Below are 24571 nucleotides of genomic sequence, written 5' to 3'. Positions count from 1 at the left end.
GAGTGTCCCCATATATAGTAGTGATGAGTGTCCCCATATATAGCAGTGATGAGTGTGTCCCCATATATAGTAGTGATGTGTGTCCTCATATATAGTAGTGATGAGTGTCCCCATATATAGTAGTGATGAGTGTGTCCCCATATATAGTAGTGATGAGTGTGCCCATATATAGTAGTGATGAGTGTGTCCCCATATATAGTAGTGGTGTGCCCATATACAGTACTGATGAGTGTGTTCCTGCTCACCTTGAGAGCCTGCAGCACAGTATATAACATCTCCTGTGGGGGTACAGTATCAACCATTAACATGTCCACAAATTTATGGACATTCACTCTGTCTCGTATCTTGAAAGCTGCTGGAGGTTCAGACTGTTTTTCAAAAATCTGAAAAAGCAGATAATAAATTATCTTAATCATCCTACTGTGAAAGGGGAAGATATACAGTATCAACAATAGATTATGTCCGTGTTTACACTAGCTGCCATCCTTCTCTATGGCAATGGTGGTAAATTGACAAAGGAAATCAATATCTCAATAAATGTAACAATATCATAAATGCAACTGTTTTGATTAACTTAAGCTAACAATACTCTTAAAAGTAGGATCAAACAGTCAATTCACTTCTATATGATTAACTACCTATCAGACGTCAGCCTTGTATCTATTGTTATATCATTAATGATATGTCAAGTGTTAGGTTTTTTCTTTCTGTTATTAACCTTATTGTCAGACTATTATATCATTAACGGTATGTCAGACATCTGCCTCGTTTCTACTGTTATATCATTAACGATATGTCAGACGTCCGCATCATTTCTACTGTTATATCATTAACGATATGTCAGACATCAGCCTCATTTCTACTGTTATGTCATTAACAATATGTCAGACATCAGCCTCATTTGTACTGTTATATCATTAACGATATGTCAGACATCAGCCTCATTCCTACTGTTATATCATTAACAATATGTCAGACATCGGCCTCATTTGTACTGTTATATCATTAACGATATGTCAGACTTCCGCCTCATTTCTACTGTTATATCATTAACGATATATCAGACGTCAGCCTCATTTCTACTGTTAAATCATTAACGATATGTCAGACATCAGCCTCATTTCTGCTGTTATATCATTAACAATATGTCAGACATCAGCCTCATTTGTACTGTTATATCATTAACGATATGTCAGACGTCACTTTCTTATCTTCTGTTATATCATTAACGATATGTCAGACATCAGCCTCATTTCTACTGCTATATCATTAATGATATGTCAAGTGTTAGGTTTTTTCTTTCTGTTATTAACCTTATTGTCAGACTATTATATCATTAACGGTATGTCAGACATCTGCCTCGTTTCTACTGTTATATCATTAACGATATGTCAGACGTCCTCCTCATTTCTACTGTTATATCATTAACGATATGTCACACATCAGCCTCATTTCTACTGCTATATCATTAATGATATGTCAAGTGTTAGGTTTTTTCTTTCTGTTATTAACCTTATTGTCAGACTATTATATCATTAACGGTATGTCAGACATCTGCCTCGTTTCTACTGTTATATCATTAACGATATGTCAGACGTCCGCCTCATTTGTACTGTTATATCATTAACAATATATCAGACATCAGCCTCATTTCTACTGTTATGTCATTAACAATATGTCAGACATCAGCCTCATTTGTACTGTTATATCATTAACGATATGTCAGACGTCCGCATCATTTCTACTGTTATATCATTAACGATATGTCAGACGTCCGCATCATTTCTACTGTTATATCATTAACGATATGTCAGACGTCCGCATCATTTCTACTGTTATATCATTAACGATATGTCACACATCAGCCTCATTTCTACTGCTATATCATTAATGATATGTCAAGTGTTAGGTTTTTTCTTTCTGTTATTAACCTTATTGTCAGACTATTATATCATTAACGGTATGTCAGACATCTGCCTCGTTTCTTCTGTTATATCATTAACGATATGTCAGACGTCCGCATCATTTCTACTGTTATATCATTAACGATATGTCAGACATCAGCCTCATTTCTGCTGTTATATCATTAACAATATGTCAGACATCAGCCTCATTTGTACTGTTATATCATTAACGATATGTCAGACGTCCGCCTCATTTCTGCTGTTATATCATTAACGATATGTCAGACGTCAGCCTCATTTCTACTGTTAAATCATTAACGATATGTCAGACATCAGCCTCATTTCGACTGTTATATCATTAATGATATGTCAGACATTAGCCTCATTTCTACTGTTATATCATTAACGATATGTCAGACGTCAGCCTCATTTCTACTGTTAAATCATTAACGATATGTCAGACATCAGCCTCATTTCTACTGTTATATCATTAACGATATGTCAGATATCAGCCTCATTTCGACTGTTATATCATTAACGATATGTCAGAAATCAGCCTCATTTCTACTGTTATAGCATTAACAATATGTCAGACATCAGCCTCATTCCTACTGTTATATCATTAACGATATGTCAGACATCAGCCTCATTTCGACTGTTATATCATTAATGATATGTCAGACATTAGCCTCATTTCTACTGTTATATCATTAACGATATGTCAGACGTCACTTTCTTATCTTCTGTTATCATCAACAATATGTTTGGCCTCAGTTTTGATATGAAGTGATATTATCGTCTGATCAGGACCTTGCAGAGAAATGCCATGGAAGCCCGCCACTTAGGTGAAGGTCGCGGTGACAGGGTGTATAACATGGAGGGCAGGAACTGACAGAGCTGGTCTTGGCATGCCCGAAGTGTCTTTATAACCAGTTCCTGAATCAGTGGTGTTTCTGTTACTCTGGTGAGAGATGTCAGGAAACTTGTCAAAATGTGGTTTTGGTTTCTGAAAAGAAAATCAATGTGGATAGAGCAAGGGTGTATAACTTTTCGTGTTTTATGAACTTAACTTTGATTTCCCAATGTTTTTTTCCCTATTAACTAATGGGTTATTCAAGTATCATCCCTGAATTTATGACCTTCACCTTTTAGTTTTATTGATGAGTTATGTACTAATATTCCTTTTCCACCTCGTAAACCTAGTTATTATCATAGAAACTAATTGTCATACTTTGCTTTTTTTAAGAGAAAGGATGTGTTCCTTTTTGGGATACCTCCTTCCTTGAGAGACCTCAACCCTAATCACACTTTGGGCCAAAACTTCAATCTTAGTTATTCATGTGCTGTACGGGTAAGGCATGACACATCAACGTACAACAGAGGATCTGAAAATGAAGGGACCCCACAAAAAACCTTACTGAAACCATTTCTTCTGGATACCTGTACCAATATCTGGGCACAACAACATATAAGTTTAAATAATTAGAAGGGAGGAATCAGCACTAGTACAACACTCACCAAAATCATTGTAAATGGCTATTAGGCCTACAATGGTTGACTATTAAGCCTACAATGGTGACCTTATGTAAAGTAATATAAAAAACAATTTTAGCAGAAATTTAGAATCCCCCAGCCAATACAGTTCAAGGTAATTAGGTCATTCTCCTCTTGCACAAGTTCATTAATTCTGGAACAGTCCTATGTAAATTAGGACCTCTCCAATGTCATAAACATAAAAAGACTTGAACAAATTAAAACAACTCCTTACTGTCCAGAGGTGCCCAGTGATTTGTCATAGAAGTTGATTCCATATTTGTGGGAAGAACACAACTCAACCAGGAGTTGATGAGTGCTATCTGCTACGATTTTCTGATCCTCTGTCTTACTTGTATCATCCACCTGTTAAAAAGACATCACAGGCTTCAAAAATCCAAATGGCAACAACATTTTACCTGAAAATAAACACCTGTTTGATCTATGATAGAACATTGTTTATAGGTTATTTTTCCATACCTGAGAGGGGCACCTGTACATACTGACAGTTTTTAGGCCAAAGACAGAATAACTTTGTTTATATTTTCAATCATATTAAAATTCATAATCATTGCTTCAATTTAGGGGTGTAAAATGTTTATTTTAAGACAAACCCATACTTTCATGTTCAGAATTTGTTTGTAAAAAGATTTTGTAAGCTGTGAAGAATTAACTGACCTCCATTTGGTCATCTTCTGACCGCTTCTGCCATGTACTAGGACCTGTCCAGTGGTACAACTGACCAAGCAATCTCATGTTGGACTCTGTAAACAGCCTGACCTTCAGTGTTTTACTGATCGCAGGGTTCTGGACAACCTGGAAATGAGAACAGTGACTCTCTCCTGACAACGCTAAAATAAGCTTGAAAAATAGGTATCACAGAACAGATTTCTTATAACATCAATTATTGGTATAAGTAAAAACCTGGATCGGATTGAATGTAGATATTAAGCCCTTGTACTTTATTCAAACACATGATTTTTTTAATTTTTAAATCAGGGATCTCTCATCCAATGGGGGCTAGTTGCTAATTAATATGTGATGACAGTGGGTATAAACATTAAACAGCCACAAAAGAGCTGTCAATTCATTACGATTGAAAACATGGTTTACCGAAACGGAAATGTAAGTCGTGACTATAAAATCGAAACTGGACACTGACATTCAATCCGGAATTCATTCTCTCGTCGCTGGGATGGGATTAAGTGTTAATAAAAAATAACATTAACGTAAGAAAGCAAATTTATTCACAATTACCTATAGTTATGAAAATACTGGAAGTTTTAGGTATTGGTTTATTTTTTTTCAACAAATGAAGATTTAATATCTCCTATGTTTTGAGATATATTTTTTTCTAACCTGGGTTAACATCGACATCCCATTTTAATTTTAATTCTTTTAATTATCATTATTTTTTGTCTTTGATAAAAGATTGTGATATATTTATTTTTAAATGTTTATAGCTATATCTGGACCCCCAAAAATTCTTTAAAATACCAATAAATCTCCAATTTTGGTTCCAACGAAGTAATCAGAAACCTCAGAACAACACCATTGATTTAATACTAAATTATATGCAGCATTATTTCTGTTTTAAATTTGTCTCACAAATTTCTCACTAGTTCAGAGAAAAAATCTCACTATTTTTGACCAAATCTCACAAAAAATCTCACTGATCTTATATTTTGCACTGAAAAGTTATGGCATGTATAGAATAGAAATGTATCGGTACTGGTTTTACCTTATGAAGCAGAGTAGACGTCACCATCTGTATGTTACCTATACTGTCAGCATGAAGCCCAGGTATCAGGCTACCAAGGAAACCTAAAATCAAAAATCACACAATATCATGTGTAAAAACTCACAATTTAATTACATGTTTTATTTTGATTAAGATAATTTTACAAAACAGAAAAAAACAGTAGAAAACATCTTTTATTAGTTCTGCAGAGATGATTTTTATGTACAACAGAGTTAAGAAGCGAACACCTCAGAAGTAATGGTTATCTCTGATATAACAGAAAACAGACACAACATCAGTCCTTATCTACCTGGTAGAGTTTATACCTCTGATATAACAGGCACAACATCAGTCCTTATCTACCTGCTAGAGTTTATACCTCTGATATAACAGACCCCAGACACAACATCAGTCCTTAACTTCCTGGCAGAGTTTATACCTCTGATATAACAGGCACAACATCAGTCCTTATCTACCTGGTAGACTTTATACCTCTGATATAACAGACAACATACACAACATCAGTCCTTATCTACCTGGTAGACTTTATACCTCTGATATAACAGACAACAGACTCAACATCAGTCCTTATCTACCTGGTAGTGTTTATACCTCTGATATAACAGACACAACATAAGTCCTTATCTACCTGGTAGAGTTTACACCTCTGATATAACAGTCAACAAACACAACATCAGTCCTTATCTACCTGGTAGTGTTTATACCTCTGATATAACAGACATCAGACACAACATCAGTCCTTATCTACCAGGCAGAGTTTATACCTCTGATATAACAGGCACAACATCAGTCCTTATCTACCTGCTAGAGTTTATACCTCTGATATAACAGGCACAACATCAGTCCTTATCTACCTGGTAGACTTTATACCTCTGATATAACAGACACAACATCAGACCTTATCTACCTGGTAGAGTTTATACCTCTAATATAACAGACAACAGACACAGCATCAGTCCTTATCTACCTGGTAGACTTTATACCTCTGATATAACAGACAATAGACACAACATCAGTCCTTATCTACATGGTAGAGTTTATACCTCTGATATAAAAGACAATAGACACAACATCAGTCCTTATCTACATGGTAGAGTTTATACCTCTGATATAAAAGACAATAGACACAACATCAGTCCTTATCTACCGGGTAGAGTTTATACCTCTGATATAAAAGACAATAGACACAACATCAGTCCTTATCTACCTGGTAGTGTTTATACCTCTGATATAACAGACAACAGACTCAACATCAGTCCTTATCTACCTGGTAGAGTTTACACCTCTGATATAACAGTCAACAAACACAACATCAGTCCTTATCTACCTGGTAGACTTTATACCTCTGATATAACAGACAACAAACGCAGCATCAGTCCTTATCTACCTGGTAGACTTTATACCTCTGATATAACAGACAACAGACTCAACATCAGTCCTTATCTACCTGGTAGTGTTTATACCTCTGATATAACAGACAACAGACTCAACATCAGTCCTTATCTACCTGGTAGACTTTATACCTCTGATATAACAGACAACAGACTCAACATCAGTCCTTATCTACCTGGTAGACTTTATACCTCTGATATAACAGACACAACATCCGTCCTTATCTACCTGGTATAGTTTATACCTCTGATATAACAGACCCCAGACACAACATCAGTCCTTATCTACCAGGCAGAGTTTATACCTCTGATATAACAGGCACAACATCAGTCCTTATCTACCTGGCAGAGTTTATACCTCTGATATAACAGACACAACATCAGTCCTTATCTACCTGGTAGAGTTTATACCTCTGATATAACAGACACAACATCAGTACTTATCTACCTGGTAGAGTTTATTCCTCTGATATAACAGACAACAGACACAGCATCAGTCCTTATCTACCTGGCAGAGTTTATACATCTGATATAACAGACACAACATAAGTCCTTATCTACCTGGTAGATTTTATACCTCTGATATAACAGACACAACATCAGACCTTATCTACCTGGTAGAGTTTATCCCTCTGATATAACAGACACAACATCAGTCGTTATCTACCTGGTAGAGTTTATTCCTCTGATATAACAGACAACATACACAACATCAGTCCTTATCTACCTGGTAGAGTTTATACCTTTGATATAACAGACGACAAACACAACATCAGTCCTTATCTACCTGGTAGAGTTTATACCTCTGATATAACAGACAACATACACCACATCAGTCCTTATCTACCTGGTATAGTTTATACCTTTGATATAACAGACGCCAAACACAACATCAGTCCTTATCTCCCTGGTAGAGTTTATACCTCTGATATAAGAGACAACAGACACAACATCAGTCCTTCTCTACCTGGTAGAGTTTATACCTCTGATATAAGAGACAACAGACACAACATCAGTCCTTCTCTACCTGGTAGAGTTTATACCTCTCATATAACAGACAACAGACACAACATCAGTCCTTATCTACCTGGTAGAGTTAATACCTCTGATTCTAAGACTGACCTCTTTGCTCCGCCAACTGTTTGATGACATCATCACTCCCAATGATCAGGAACGACATCATAAAGTGAAGCAGACACGTACGTACATCATTAGGATCCTGAAGCACAACAGAATAAAATTACAGTGTACTTATCGCTACAAACATTACAGTTGCATGAAAGCTGATGCACACATGCACAGATGGGGTACATGTTCTAAAACTAGCTTACTACTATATATTCTTCTTTAAGTGGGGGTAAAGTTAGCAAAAGAAATCATTTATCTACAGTATAATTTGTCTTTTCTTGAAAGTTGTCAAGCTCAAAATGTGTCAGTGTGTATGGCTATAGGTTTACTAGAGCCCATATAATGATGGTGCAGCATGCGCAACACTCTTGAACAGCTTACCTTCTTTGTAGCCCATTCCAATGATAGTAGAGAATGACAACTATCATTTTTTTCATAAGCAATGACTTGTGTATCAGTAGTGACACTAGAAAGGATTAATTAATGCTAAAACTACACATGCTAAACGACACATGAGAGCAGTATATCTACCATCGTATGGCATTGCCACTATATAACCCTACCAAATTCAGTTCCCGGGCGATGGCTGTCTATTAATTGAACAAGCATACACAATACATACATTATCTGAGCTAAATGCTGAATGATGATGAGTGAAAAAAGATCCTTTTTGTGAGATGAACAGATTCCAAAAATGGTAAAAAGAGGTATTGAACTGCTTTCATTTGGCATTCAAAGGCAATATGAATTCCATCTGGACAAAGGCAAATCCAACATGAAGCGCTAACACACTACATTGAATTTTTCTTTGTCCAGTTGGCATTCATATTGGCTATGAATGCCAACTGAAAGTAGTTTGATGCTTTACTAGTATGCACCTCTAACAAACCAACAGCTATAAACTGTCAAGAGACTATGATCATAGCAGAATGGGTGCTGAAAACTTACAAAATTCTTTGATATACCTGAAAGCATATAGCATCCATGAAAACATAATACAGATGCTTTCTTGCTTAGCTGTTGTGATATGTCATTTTACAATCTAGTTTTGAAAACTGAAAGTGCACCAACATAACTTTAATGGTCATTGGTAAAGAATTACTTTCTAGAGTTGGTTACAATATTTTAAACCAGCCTTTGTTTATGGCACAAGATTGATGCCCACCCTACCTTTTTGTCTCTGCGGTTCAATAATGGTGGCAAGACTGGATTCCCTACCTTTTTGTCTCTGCGGTTCAATAATGGTGGCAAGACTGGATTGTTGAAGTCAAATTGAGCAAGAATCATTCGTGCTGACCGGTCTCCCAACATGACCATAGCAGTCAGCAGCTTGAGGGTAACCTTGATGTGGCCAGACTTGTTGGTCATCAAAAGTGTGAAGTAGATGGTGGCCATTTGGGAGGACAAAAGTCTTTGGACGATGTTCTGACCAACCATGGAGAACTTGTCAAGGTCATCTGCAATCCTGAGCAATATGGCCTCCAGCGATCTAAATATAGCTGCCACCTGGTCCAAAAACACAGTTTTTTAATACTAGATTGTCAGAATATATGATCTTATTAAGGATTTATCTATTTCCTTCAGCAAGATTGAATTTGGAAAAAGATAACTTTGCCTGACATTTTGGAAGAATCAAAGTTCTGTAATATCTTGTTTCTGTGATATTTTATCTACTGTATTACTTGCCGAGAAAGCATCTCTGTTTTATAAAGACCAAATATGTTGTATTGGCAGTGACATGAAACACATACACCAGTTAGAAAACTGTATGATAAAATTTGAATCTAAAAAGGCATGAATTATTTAAATGATAATACCTCGCCTGGTTTTCTTTTTCCTGCTTCGAGAACTTTGAATATTTCGCTGCATTCTGCTGATGATTGGCAGTACCTTGCGACAATATCATATCCCTGCTCTTGTGACCACTGCTGTGCAGTCTCAGAAAACTTATCAAAAGCTGAAAAACATATATAAAAGATGCAGATTTAATCCTATAGCGATGTTTGAATTTGTTTTTTTTTACACATTTTGGAATTGTGTTACTTGCATACTGCATCATCAGAAATGATTCTTATGGAGCACCATTCTAAAATAATTACACTTTTTGAAATTCGGTAGGCATTTGCTAGCTGCAAAGTCTTTTCTGAGGTTAGATGTATACCTGTCAGATAGGGGTCAGGGGATTCTTTATTTTAAAACTGTGTATTGTTATGATTTTTATTAACTGTGATGATCGTTAATGTACATTAGTTAAATGCTTAAAAAAACATAAACTGTAAATTAATTGAATGTTTCAATAAATTCAAATTTGAATTTTCCTGTCATTTTGTTTCTAGTCTTTGCAAAGTTTAGTAACGATGATAAGACTTTTCATTCAAGTCCTTCATGCATAAATATTTGCTAATTACCCTTTAGCTCCAGACAGACTTTTCTACTTTACTTGTGTATACCAGAACTTGATTAAGTTAACTGTTACATTGTAAAGCATTATCACGTTTGAACTGTCAAAGTAAGAGAGAATGGGGAATTCAATATTGCTGTGTTCAAGGTGAGAGCTTGAGTGGTTTAACATGAATTGTGAGTGGCTTTGGTTACTGTAGCCAAAAAACAGTAAAATAATGAATTGCAACATTCAGGGTTGATGTCTAACCATCCAAGGAGCAGTAGACCATGAGTTACCATCCATCCCTCAATGGACTGCAGGAAGTTCCTGTGGCTGTGACAGTTACAACACACACACAAGAAGGCCTAATATACAGCTCCTGTATTAATGCATCAGCTAGTGGTTTTAATTCTCTTTTATAGCTCATCAGCATTTAGCCAGAGGTATCCGACTATGAAGTCAGGGGTAGTAGCTGGTTCGATCCCCAGCATAGATACACACATCCGATATTCCTTTCAGAATAGAATGCTCTTATGTTATTAAACCTGCATTTTCCTGGCTCCGAAATTACATTACCATTAAATGTTACGGTCAGAGACACATCAGCCAGGCATACCTGTCAACCTGCAGAGGCTCCAAATCTGGTCATGACCAGACCTGGATACTCAAATATCTGGTCATAGTATGTGAGCTGTTTTTACGGCTTTACAGTGCTTCGTCGCAAATTTGGACGGTAATGAATGTTATTGACAAAGTATCAAACAAAATCAAATAGATTGTAATACAGTGTGATTTATTGATGCCCTTTGTTGTAGCCTTGTGATACAGCCTTTGCAACTTGCAAAACTTTGGGGGAACACACAGACTCCACATTAAATTTGCACACATCAGTGTGTTGTAAAATTCACTCCTGTAATCTGTTTGTATTTCTCACTGTTGGCGCAATGCCAATCTAAAACATTTCAGCCTGAAATAAAACGTAGTCATGAAGTTAAGTTGACAATAAAAAATGTATTTTCAATTTAATTTGAATTTGTACACAACAGTTCGAACTACCTGGAATTACCTATGTATATTATAGGTACAAGAAGTTGACATTGATATATCTCTTGTTTAGAAACTGTGCTACGTTGCTGTAACAAATTTGAATTCTGTTTCCCATGTGTTTTGATAAATTAACTACCTGGAATTATGTATATTATAGGTACAAGAAGTTGACATTGACAATTGATATATCTCTTGTTTAGAAACTGTGCTACGTTGCTGTAACAAATTTGAATTCTGTTTCCCATGTGTTTTGATAAATTAACTACCTGGAATTATGTATATTATTGGTACAAGAAGTTGACATTGAGAATTGATATATCTCTTGTTTAGAAACTGTGCTACGTTGCTGTAACAAATTTGAATTCTGTTTCCCATGTATTTTGATAAATGCAGTCATATCTTTATGTTTTTGGCTAAGTGTTGCAATGACAGCAGGCTCCGATTATCACGAAAAATATCTGTCGTTCAGGTTGTGAACACAATTCACAAAGTTTTGACAGCGTCTAGTGTTGGGAATCGGATCAGATATTATTATCGATTATCGGAAGACTTGTCATGAACAATTAATCGATTATAATCGGAATATCAAAACTTTGGTAAATATATTGTGAAGTGTATAGAAAAATAACGAAACTACAATATGCGGCTATCTTTACCTAATAGCGAGAGTACATACTTCCGGCCTTAACATACATGCTATAACTATCCAGTGCAAAATAGTGAGATCAGTGATTTTTTTAGTGAGATTTGGTAAAATAATGAGATTTTTTTCTCTGAATTAGTGAGAAAATTGTGAGACATCTAAAACAAATCATTCGGCATATTACATAGTATTATCTCATTTGTGTTATTCTGAAGCCTCTTTTGGAACCAAAATTGGAGATTTATCGATATTTTAAAGAATTTTAGGATGAGGTTTACATGTGGATACGGTTCGGATATAGTAATATAAAAAGTAAACAAATAATAAGAATAGTAAAAAGAATTGCTTAACAGTTCACACATCGGTGAGTTTGACAGCAAGCCATTTGCAGCGAAAACAGACAGCCATTCACAACTTTCACAGCTAGGCTATGCTGCTAATTGGTATGGCTTGTAATTAAAGTGGCTATAGACTGTACATGTGCTTTTAGACCTCTTGGTGACCAAGGTCTGAGTGTGAATCCATGTATTTATTGTTTATTAATTAAGGTTTACCAAACTTTGATTCTTTTTGTGAGACCGATTGAAAATTCATGAGAAATGTGCCTTCACCTGACACTTCAAACAACACACGTACGCTGGAAAATTTTTTGGATACATTGTAGTTTTAAGTGAATCTAGCATATTTATGCAGTTTTTCATAATTTGATTTTACGAAATTGTAATCGAGCGCTTACTTTGTCACCAATATCGATCGACTTTCGACTTATTTCGATAATCGGAACACCACTAACAGCGACATTTCAAAACATGTGTTCCGAGTGTTTCCGGTTTGACAGAGTCTGAATGTTTGGTCATATCGGGTGTATGGTTTGAATATCGGGAGAAACGATGACCATCAGGTGAAGTATTTGATCAAGTGAGACTCGCCGAAACAGGTCAGTTGACAAGTATGGCTAATAAAATTTAACCAATCAAGACAACGTATTTCTACAATGTGTTTTTCCAAACAATTATTGTAATTAATATCAGTATTCAAGCTGCATCCCCGAGTCTGAGAACAGTACAATGAATATTCATACCCTGCCTACTCTCCCCTCCGGCAGAAATCGTGGTTCGGTCGTCCCGAGCTAAGTTATCGCAGCTAGAGAACAGGGCAAGGGGTTCTTTATGTTTAGGTTTGCTGTTGACCCATATCAGTATAGCAAACATATTTTCAGACATTTGTAATTAAGGAAACCCTGTGGTCTGAGAAATTCTTGATATGTTCACTGGGGCATACAACTACTATTAATATTGATCTTGTTAGACTTTCAGTCGCTGGGTACGTTATATCCCAATACTGGAATCAATATAATAGTAGTTGAGTGCATTGATCTTGTTAGACTTTCAGTCGCTGCCTGGGAACGGTATATCCCAAACCGTACCCAGGCGGCGACTGAAAGTCAAACAAGATCAATATTAAAAGTAGTTGCTTTCAATGCCCCTGTGATCTGTTTTGCACAAGTGCACTAGCACTTGAGTTGGTGGAAGACAACGCATTTCAAACTACAAAAATCGCAGTTGCGAGAGATTGACAATAACAATACGTTGGCTTCTTAATGGGTAAGGTTTAAATGAGAGTATATCATCATATTGCACAAATTGAATAGATCACATTTTCATCTGATAATGTCAGCCAGTGTCGTGCAAAAAAATCATCGAACCTGAAAAAGTTGTTGCTGGATCTCTCAAAAGGTATTTAAATGTAATCTCTGTGAATTCTTCTGTCTTGTTTTTCTTTTTTGGTGACTCGGTGTCATGTTTATCTTCCGCAGACTTTTTCTTTTTCCTCTTTTGCGGTAAATTGTTATCCTCCGTCATGTTTACCAAATCCCATGTGCTCGTGTATTTAAATCGGAAGCTCTCGTCTTTTTACCTCCCATGACCTTAATTTAGGATAAATCCAAAGGTAGTCCGATAAGTACACAAATATTGATGACGTAGGAATGTATGACTTCATTTCCCACTCAACATCACAAGAGAAGTGGTCATTTCTCAATCACGATTTTAGAATTTGCAGTCAGATCTCAAATCCAATCACACAGGAACGTTGGTCACAGAAAACAGAAAAGAAAGATGTCGATGGACAGTATCCTTTAAACTATTTGTGAAATATTTCTGGTAATAAGGAAATGGTAAGATGTTGATTATCAAAGATGGTTTGGAGATCATGAAAATGTAAACATTGGAAATCACGATTTCCTGGATCAGTCACAGGGTCGAATTCAGGTCGTTTAGGTACCTGGTCGTTTCGGTACTTCTGAAAGTTGTTTTGGTACTTCTGAAAATCGTTTAGGTACTTATGGAAAACACACTTTGGTACCAAGTTTTAGTCAAAGTCACCACTTTTTGATATAAGCACGAACTTGATATCTAATATGTCGGTGACATAAGTTTTTTTTGTACACGTCATGAATCATGAATACCAAAATCAAAACAAGATTAATATTATTACATTGTTGAATAATTTTATATATATAATATGTTTAATTCATATTTCAATATTCAATAATTTCTAAGTATAACAGGACATATATATATGCATTAATAATAATTAATTAAGAATAATAATAATACTAAAACACATAACAATAACAATAGGTATTTCCATCCGAAACGGAAATCCCTAATTATTAGCTAAGTCTAACGGGACATATATATAACATATGTTTAATTCATATTTCAATAATTTCTAAGTATACATCTGTAGCGGGACATATATATATAACCGTCATTTTTATGACAAGTTGTTGAATTCCCTCAACGTTGAGCTACTCCGATCTACTCAGCTGCTCAGTTAAAAAAGCAAACGTTAAATAAACAACCATCGTGTATGTTGCGGGATCACATTTGAAGTTTGAAAACAATGATTGACTGATCTGCTTGATTGTTTTAACAACTACGAAAGCAAACGTTAAATAATATTTATCAACTAATAAACGAAGTACCGAAAATAAACAACCAACAATAAATGACAAATGAGAAATATTTATGAACTAAAAAACGAAGTACCGAAAAAATCGTTGAAGTACCGAAACTACTTACAAAAAGTACCGAAACCTCTTATTTTTGAAGTACCGAAACTACCGTGTACCGAAACGACTGTACCCCACAGGGTCTTGCAAACAAAACCTTTTGATTCAGTGACTACATTACTTATCTGTTTACTTTAGTACTATGCGAATGAATATTCTATTCTTCAGTGTTTATTTTAGACGAAGGTTTTATTTTTAGTACAGTTGTCAAAAGAGCGCACCTGTATTATATATATGTATCGTCTAGTCATCAGTTTCCGCTCGATATGTATTTCCGCGCAGCTGTTTTATCAAGCTATATCTCGTTACTACGTGACCTGCTGGACACAACACAAGGATGTTTTAGACGTTTGGCCATCTAAGTATAAGCCAATATAACTTTTATATAAATAATATAAGTGGGGTAGAGTCCACATCTTTCTCTTATAATGCAATAAAGGACTGGAATGCATTACCAGAAAATATTAAGGCAACCAAGAACTGACATAGATTCAAATTTCTGGTCAAACAACATTTGACATCAAATTTTAGATCAGAACGAAAATGTGATTTTTTGATAGGGTAATGGTGAGACTTCACTGATATACTCTATTACTTCTCAATTCAAATATACATTTGACTTAAATCCTATTTCCATTCCATTTTTTATGTTGTGTCAGATTTTTATTAGTATAAGTTATATACCACTACATATAATCAATTATATACATTTCAAATACATTTTTCTGATAGGGATAGAGTTCCTAAAGGTCAGGACCGAGTTGATATGACCAACACCGAATCAGAACTTTTTCCAAATACAGCTCAGTCGGATTGTATGTTACTATATAATAGGTAAACAATCTTCAAACTATTATTATCCCGCCCCTCAAAATGAACCCATACCTTAAAAAAAACGGTGATATATTTCATTCATGAACCAGTCCTTTTTGTAATCTGACAAATGTACGGGAATGTTGTATGCAAATGAGCCCACATCTCCTCACCGATTTTTTCCACTTCCGAAGAGCCAAGGAGACATTCTTATATCGATAAACAGTGTTTTCAATGAAACGTAAACCTTGTAATGCAATGAACTTCCAATTTTCACCAATTTTAAACAGAACAAAATGAGAAACAACGTGCCATCAACCAAAACCAATATAAGACTGCAGAAAATGATAATAACAGATTCTATATCATAACTAAATAAATATAATAAATAAATTTATAAAATTACATGAATTCGTTCAATTCGACATCTTGAAAAATCAATTAAAAATGAGAAATTTAAAAAAATGTGTTTTGATAATTAATTTGATCATCAAAGATGTTTTTTTTTATTCCAAGCGAAGCTTTTGTTCTTGCAGGTCACTGTAGAGAGTTTCTTTTTAGTGTATTCGAGTTATCTTTCTTTGAACTCTAAATCAAAATAGACACGGAAACATATGACGGCTACTTCTGATGGGAGAAATTTGTTTGTTCAGGTTTTTTTAAAATACTGTTTTATGTTGCAAGTTTTTTGTTTCCTTTAGTAGATTGTATACATGTTTATGACAGTCTTCCATAATTTCAACAGTTTTCTGCTGATATGAGTACGAATTGCGGATGCTTCTTAAGTGCGCGGAAACTGGTAACCCGAGGATACTGTAGTTGATCTAGGTCTGCAGATCTGCTTTATTTTAAGTGAAGTTTTGATAATCATTGTCATTACTACGTAAGCTCCATCGTATTATACAACACTGAGTTTTGTTAAATACACTTGTTCTTTGCCATTATTTTTAAGGGTGAGACAAAATAACCACAGTTTTTCAAAATTGTATTGTTTAGTTTTTTAAAGGAAATGAGCATGATCTGATGCATCACATCGTTATGAGATACAGCTGGATAAAACAGCGGCACAAAACAATATCACACACAGAAACCTTCGATGAGATGATATACCTGATACTGTATCGGATCTCATCAGGTGAATGATATGTGTATATTACATATGAACATTATATACTGTTGCTATCACACATTTTTTATAGAGGTCAACATTTGAATTTAGTTTATTTTACTCATTTACATGACCATCCCACTGATTTCTCCAGGTTTGGAAAAAAGGAGGGAAGATTGATATGTGCATTGGTAGTGTATGTTTTTAGGCAGTATTTCAAAATTTAGGGTTGGATGTACATGTAATACACAATTTATCCCAATCGCAAAAAAAAAGTTATTCAGGTCAATCCGTATCATAAAAAGATAATGCCAAATTCATTGTACATGAATGATTATTATACATGTATATAGCTCCTGATATATTATTTTCAAAAACTTTGTATTATGATCACATTAAGATTTTAAAGTTATTTCTGCACTAGTTACCTTGATCTGATCCTGATGTTGCACTGTAACTTTGTAATATAGAAAATTCCATATATTTGAAATCAATGTATACGTAGTACATGTATATATATTACGTAAATTTCTTTGCATGTGAACATATTATAGTATTTATCAATGTTGATATTTATATGTGATTTATATGTATTGCATGTCTTGACTGATATACCTTAACAGTCCATAGAGCATCTATTTAATCTCAAGTTCGCTGCAAAGGACTTGGAGCGCAATGCAAAGCGAAGTGAAAAGTCAGAAAAAGAAGAAAAAACCAAATTAAAAAAGGTAAAAGTTTTGCACAGTAAGTTAATTATAGCGCAAAGTTATCTTTTTTGAAAACAGTACCGGTATGTTACAGGTAAGTACATACAGTATTACAAAACTGTAGGTATCAGTATTCACATATGAAATCATTGTGCTGGTGTAAAAGAATCTCATGTACCTGTACATATACCCAACAGGGTATTAAACTTATATTTCTATTGAAGTACCGAATCATACACTTACTCCATTACAGACCTCTCTTAAATTTGTATGCTTTCTATGAATGATCTGCATTGTAATAAAAACATTATCATATACCAGGTATTATAGCACATGCAGTACAATATATATAGTAAACAGTTATATAATGGACATGACAGTTTTAGTCTTAAGTTGTCCCTGAAATGCAATATAGATGTATTTCCAGAGGTCAAAGGGCAAGAGCGGGACAATAAAATGACTATTTCACCAGTGACCAATTTTTAGCTGCTTTATTAAACAGATATAATGCAAACCAAACCTGTAAACATATATAGTAAGTTTCTACATGGTCAGGTATTCTAACACTTGGTGATAACAAACATACCTTAACACACTACAGGGCACCTCTTTAATTTGAAATACAGTGCTAGGTCACTACAGCGTTTCGCTGTTAAATGCGATAAGGAAGAAAGAGCAGAAAAAAGAAAATTAAAAAAGGTGAGTTTCTCTTTAGGTGAATACATTTTATTGTATATAAAAAATCATAATATATTTTGGCAATATTACACATGTAGCATTGAACTCTAACTCACCAATTATATTCATGTTACATGTACTTGTAAGGACAGTCGTGACAAAAAGTACCAAACCTAGCACCAATTTGCAATGTTACAAACTTGTCTATTAAAACTAACATCTTATTGTAAGAGAGCTTCTCACTACATTCATTAGTTTGATTGGCTTTTATCCAATGTGATCGTAGATTCCCAGAAAGAGAGGTGTACATCTTACATGCAAAATTCTCAGGACTAGTAGATTTTATGTTTGGGCAAAATCAACCTGCAGGCTAGTACTTTTTCATATAAAATTGTTCACTCCTGAGGAAGGGGATGAAACAGCCGAGACTACATGTACATGCTGGGTCCATGCCAGTTCCCTTTTTACCCGGTAGATAGTATCACATCTTATAAGCTTAAAGTAATTGTAAGGGTTCAGATAGACCAAGGTTCTTACCTTTTTTGACAAAACGATGATCTTGTCACAGGCTATCCAGAAAGGTAACCTAGAAGGAGCCCGAATACATGCAGAGAACTCCATCCGCCAGAAGAATCAGGCCCTCAACTACAGACGCATGAGTGCAAGGATCGATGCTGTGGCTGCCCGGGTACAAACAGCTGTCACCATGAAACAGGTAGATGCACGCTATAGCTACTATGTGAAATATATTGAAAAAAGGTTGTAAGGGATTTATGTCTCTTTTTGGATTTCCATCCAAAATTAAATGGCTTTTTCTGATGGTGATACTAATACCTACACGGGTGGAATCTAGCATTTGTTACAAACTAAGAAACTTTATGTATGTTTAGATTTGCTCAGCATTGCCACTGAATAAACCTAAACCAAGTCAGCTATGATTAAATGCAGGAAAAAAATTGTAGCATGCACACCAACATTACTTGATTTGTCAGCAATCCTGTGAAGAATTTAAGGACCATAACTCTGAACAGAGTGCAGTTCAATACTTAGAAAATACACATATATTTAGTACTGGATTTCTTATGATCCAGTTTAGATGAGATTCTCTAGAATTGATGCTACTCAATAGTTCTTAATATGATGAACACTTACATAATTATAGAATAATTCTGTGATAAAGAATTGCTAGGTTTGAATAGCTGAGGGTCAGTTTCTTGCATTTGATTCTATAAATAATGCAAACATTCTCTGATGTAGATGTTTTTGATTGACAGGTGACAGGTTCCATGGCAGGTGTGGTCAAGTCTATGGAATCAGCAATGAAGAGTATGAATCTGGAGAAAGTAGGTCTAGTTTTTTTTTTAGCTCACCTGGCCCGAAGAGCCAAGTGAGCTTATGCCATGGCGCGGCGTCCGTCCATCGTCCTGTGTTAATATTTTACTTTAAATGCCTTTTCTTAATAACCACAAGGCCTAGGGTGATGATATTTGGCCAGAAGTAAACTGGGATGAAGGGCTACCAAGTTTGTTTAAATGAATGACCACTCATATTCCAGGTCACAAAGGTCAAATATGTTTAAACTTTAAATGACTTCTTCTGAATAACCATAAGGCCTAGAATGTTGATATTTGGCCAGTAGCATGCTTGAATGAAGGGCAATCAAACCTTTTCACTTAAATGACCTTCACCCACTTTCAAGGTCACATTGAGTCAAAAATGTATAAACAGTTAAATGACCTATTCTCAATCAACAAAAGGTCTAGGGTGGTGATATTTTGCAAGTTGCATACTGAGATGAAGGGCTATAAAGTTTGTTCCACTTTCAAGGCCACAGGGGTCAAATGTTTTAAAATCTTTTAACAGGTTCTTCTGAATGACTTGTAGTCATAAAGACTGATATTTTGTCTGTAGCTTTATTTTAGATCCCTTTTAAGGTTACAAATGTGATATTAATACTAGGTGAGCAATGCAGGCCTACTGGATCTCTTGTTCTTTTCTTTTATTATGATAGATTGACATCTGGATACTGTTTCTAATAAAGTTAATGAGTGTAAATTCAGGTTAGTTGTCTCTATTATTTCATCACAATTATTTAAGGTCATACAATTATACCTCCCACCACTTCCCCATAAAGTAAAGGGATGTATATGTGTCTGTCCTTGTACACCTTGTTCAGTCCCTATCTTTTGATCACTTCAAGATATCACTTCAAGTAGATGTTCATGTTTTGACTTAAAGGTATATCACCTAGCACTCTCAGGTCTATATCCCAAAGGTCAAGGTCTTATTAAAGGTTAAAAGGTCAAATGTTTTTCCAGACTGTAACTGATCGGCATAGCATTTTGTTTTGAAATAAAATATTGTGCATGTCATGACTAGATGTTCCAGTAATTCGTGTAGCACTTTCAGGTCAGTAGTCCTAAGGACAAAGCTTTTTGTCTCAAAGGTCAAATGCTTATTTCATATCAGCACATTTTGTTTTAACTTAATAAGTTAGTATGCCATGACTAGAGTGTATCCTAAGACTTTCTGTGTCATACCCCATTGACCAAAGGTCAAGGTCATTGCAAGTTGTCAATGCTCCAACCAGTGTACTGCTAGCATATTACTTCTGTATTACATTATGCACAGTAAACACTCATGAAAAAGAAGAATTTGGAGGCAAAGGTAGAACAGAAGGAATCTTACATGGCAATGTGTACTAGTGTCAGTGAGTGTAATGTACTCTTGGTGTTATGATCCAGTACATAGAGATAGGAACGGTTCATTAACTGATACAATTAAAAATTGTAGCTTATTGACGTTGTGTTGTCCTTCAGATTTAATTTAGATATAATCATACTTTTTTGAACAGATCTCACAGTTGATGGACCGGTTTGAACAACAGTTTGAGAATCTGGATGTGCAGTCACAGGTGATGGAAGACACAATGAATGCATCGTCCACCCTCAACACCCCCCAGACACAGGTGGAGGGACTGATGCAGGAGGTCGCTGATGAGGCTGGGTATGTTCAGTTACTATGAACACCAAAGAAGGCTACTTACATTTTCCTGAGATTAACCATGATGTTGAACAGTTCCTTTAAGTTACTTATCTACTTTACATGCTATTTCAAAGACACATTGTTGCATTTTTATGATGAATTAAAAGAAATGTATATTACATATCATGGAAATAACTTCAGGTAGAGGTTGAACTATAGGTCTTTGAATGGTAGCATGTTGCATTTATTGGCTGGCACATACAATGAATCAAAATTAAAAAAATATGATATTGTAAATAGTTGGATTTTCATTTCAGTACTTATATACATCTGTCCATGAGTGTCAGGAAAAAGCAGCAATTTTTTGTAAAAAAAATAAAATATATGAATCTTGTCTAGCTATCTTTACATAATGTATTGTAGTTAAAATGTATCGTGTTTACTGTTACAGTTTGGAATTAAACATGGACCTTCCATCAGCGCAGTCCTCCTTACCTTCTGGAGTAGCCTCATCAAATGCTAGTAATGAACAGGTAGGTTTCTGTCAGGTCTTTTAGTTAGCATACCTTAATATGTCAAGTCAATTAAGAACCCCAGCAAGCTAACATCTTGGCCAACAAGAGTGATTTATATAAGTTGTAAAAACAAGTTTATATTATGTCAAATCTCCTCTGTAAATGAAATAAACAACTTCAATGTACTGCCTATTCTACGTGTGTCATTATAGCCACTTTTGGTAATACTTAATGAATTTACCGGTCATACCTTACTTGTACCAGCGTAATTCAAGTTAATATTCTCTTTTTCAGGACGAGCTTACGCAGCGACTTGCAAAGTTACGGAATTGATCACCATAAGTCATCAACTTCATTGTGATACAAGCAACTATAGACTTGACATTTTAATGGACGCCTTTGAATATAAAGAGTTTTAACTGTAAAAGAATTACCCGCCCTTAGTCAGAGCTCAAAAGGATGGCTGCCCTCCTGATGCCATTAAACATGAAGATTGCTGACCAAGGTTAACCTAGTAAGAGATGAGGCTTAACATAAGTAAGCTCCGGCAATCCACTGGCTCAGACGGTGCTTTGTAACATTGTTCTGGATGGAGAGGATTGTGGTTGTCAATGTTGAGTAGAAGTAGTTGAGAAAACCTGTGACATGCAACTTTCAATTGTATTTTCTGTTACAATTTAGTTTTAAAAGTGTTTTCCTTGTAAAATGTGAAAACATTTTGGAAAACCAGGGAGCTGTATATTAATTGTTACAAATATGCTAACATTGGTATTTTCCTGGCCTATCAATGCATATGCCATACAGGAACTCTTTTGCGCCCGTTAGTTTGAGTCATTGTTAGTGCTTTCAGAAAGATGTAACACATATGTGAAAGGAGAAAACCATTTCCTTTATCATTTTCATTCATTTCAAACCCTTGATTTATATGAGAAACTGCAAAATAGCACTAATAGTGCTCTGTTAAGTTTTGTGATCTGAGCAGGGTGTTTTTAACAACCCACCAATGAGCAGTGGTCAAAGGGAGACAATAGAATGATGTAGTAAAGAAAGATTACAATACTTTTGCTTCTTTGTACATTGATACAGAAATATGTTTATAGATTCATGTGCAACATACAAAGAACAAATTGGAAATTGATGTTTTAGAGACAATAATATTATTGATATAATTGTGAAACCTTAAAAATATTGTATGTTCATGTACAGTATATATACCTGAAGGGGAAATCATAGTTGAAATTTTCCACTTTCCTTAATATAAAAATAGTCATATGAGTTTCCTATGTATATGATACTGGTAAAGTCTGATAGAAAATGTGATTCAATTTGTTAGGGTGATGTGTGTTTGTAAACTGCTCCACGGATGTGTGTGAAGTGTGACAGAGTGTGACACAATCTGTCCTAGTGGTAACTAGTTACTGGTATACTGCACCATGGATGTGTGTGAAGTGTGACAGAGTGTGACACAATCTGTCCTAGTGGTAATTAGTTACTGGTATACTGCTCCATGGATGTGTGTGACGTGTGGCAGAGTGTGACACGATCTGTCCTAGTGGTAACTAGTTACTGGTATACTGCACCATGGATGTGTGTGAAGTGTGACAGAGTGTGACTCACTCTGTCCTAGTGGTAACTAGTTACTGGTATACTGCACCATGGATGTGTGTGAAGTGTGACAGAGTGTGACACAATCTGTCCTAGTGGTAATTAGTTACTGGTATACTGCTCCATGGATGTGTGTGACGTGTGGCAGAGTGTGACACGATCTGTCCTAGTGGTAACTAGTTACTGGTATACTGATCCATGGATGTGTGTGAAGTGTGACAGAGGGTGACACAATCTGTCCTAGTGGTAACTAGTTACTTGTATACTGATCCATGGATGTGTGTGAAGTGTGACAGAGGGTGACACAATCTGTCCTAGTGGTAACTAGTTACTGGCATACTGCTCCATGGATGTGTGTGAAGTGTGACAGAGTGTAAAACACTCTGTCCTAGTGGTAACTAGTTACTGGTATACTGCACCATGGATGTGTGTGAAGTGTGACAGAGTGTGACACAATCTGTCCTAGTGGTAATTAGTTACTGGTATACTGCTCTATGGATGTGTGTGAAGTGTGACAGAGTGTGACACAATCTGTCCTAGTGGTAATTAGTTACTGGTATACTGCTCCATGGATGTGTGTGAAGGGTGACAGAGGGAGACACAATCTGTCCTAGTGGTAACTAGTTACTGGTATACTGCTCCAAAGACTTGTGTAAATGTATACAACATGAAGATTGGTGCATTAAACAAATTCACACTTTTTTTCATTTTAATGATTAGAAAATTTCTTCCTCAGTTATTTATGAATTCTATCAAACTTCACCTTTGAATTTCTGTTACAGCTGTACAAAGTAATGAGAGCAAATTGGTTTCTGAAACATCTAATTTGACTGTTTCAAGAGAAATAACTTTTGCAATATTAAATAATTCATTTCACCTGTGTAGGCCACTACTATATATTTTGTAATCATACATACATTTGTGTATGTAGTAACTTATGTATTATAAATTCATGAAATTGTTGAATAAATCTTGAACTCAGTTACTTGTTCTGTTGTTGAAATTGCTGTATGGTAAAACAAAAATGTACATGTATCATGTGTGAAATGAACAATCAACATTGATTTAAACACACCGGGAAGAGAGAAACATTTTCAGCCCAACGGGTCTCATGCAAGTTGATTTTGTGGTGTGGCTGCCACCATGATATGTTGTCCTTCAGCTTTTCATTTACATGTCTTCTTAAGAACCATCAGTTTGTAGCTCCCTGTGATGATTAAAACCTGCAATCTTTTCAAGGTAACCGGGGTCAGGTATGGGGAAAAACTTCAAGATTCTTCTTCTGAGTGAAGA

The 24571-nt window shown here is 35.4% G+C and overlaps 2 protein-coding genes across 2 annotated transcripts in view; one reads left to right on the top strand and one right to left on the bottom strand.

Moving 5' to 3' along the window:
* The window catches only part of LOC110454306 (nucleolar pre-ribosomal-associated protein 1-like), a 44639-nt gene extending 30961 nt beyond the window's left edge, over window positions 1-13678 (bottom strand). Inside the window, exons 1-9 of the mRNA XM_021503750.1 lie at window positions 13497-13678; window positions 9536-9675; window positions 8937-9224; window positions 7713-7809; window positions 5179-5261; window positions 4116-4253; window positions 3673-3803; window positions 2715-2910; window positions 246-383 (exon numbers count right to left, since the gene is read on the bottom strand). Coding sequence (XP_021359425.1) covers window positions 246-383; window positions 2715-2910; window positions 3673-3803; window positions 4116-4253; window positions 5179-5261; window positions 7713-7809; window positions 8937-9224; window positions 9536-9675; window positions 13497-13653 — 1368 coding nt within the window. The 5' untranslated portion in view covers window positions 13654-13678. The remainder of the gene's footprint in view (window positions 1-245; window positions 384-2714; window positions 2911-3672; window positions 3804-4115; window positions 4254-5178; window positions 5262-7712; window positions 7810-8936; window positions 9225-9535; window positions 9676-13496) is intronic.
* An 85-nt stretch (window positions 13679-13763) lies between these two features.
* On the top strand, window positions 13764-24260 carry LOC110454298 (charged multivesicular body protein 1b-2-like). Its single transcript, XM_021503740.1, has 7 exons — window positions 13764-13921; window positions 17419-17516; window positions 18742-18888; window positions 19448-19516; window positions 21028-21179; window positions 21610-21691; window positions 21968-24260. Exons 1-7 carry the CDS (start codon window positions 13783-13785, stop codon window positions 22004-22006), a joined length of 726 nt encoding a protein of 241 aa, XP_021359415.1. The 5' UTR covers window positions 13764-13782; the 3' UTR covers window positions 22007-24260.
* The last annotated feature ends 311 nt before the right edge of the window (window positions 24261-24571 follow it).

The sequence above is a fragment of the Mizuhopecten yessoensis genome, unplaced genomic scaffold (genome assembly GCF_002113885.1).
Source record: "Mizuhopecten yessoensis strain PY_sf001 unplaced genomic scaffold, ASM211388v2 scaffold7763, whole genome shotgun sequence".
Lineage (NCBI taxonomy): Eukaryota > Metazoa > Mollusca > Bivalvia > Pectinida > Pectinidae > Mizuhopecten > Mizuhopecten yessoensis.
This window is presented reverse-complemented; position numbering and strand designations above follow the sequence as displayed.

Coding starts and splice junctions, on each gene's coding strand:
- LOC110454298 (XM_021503740.1), top strand. CDS start 13,783: ATGACTTCATTTCCCACTCAACATCACAAGAGAAGTGGTCATTTCTCA. Junction 21,180..21,609: donor GAGGTCGCTGATGAGGCTGG/GTATGTTCAGTT, acceptor TTACTGTTACAG/TTTGGAATTAAACATGGACC. Junction 21,692..21,967: donor CAAATGCTAGTAATGAACAG/GTAGGTTTCTGT, acceptor TCTCTTTTTCAG/GACGAGCTTACGCAGCGACT.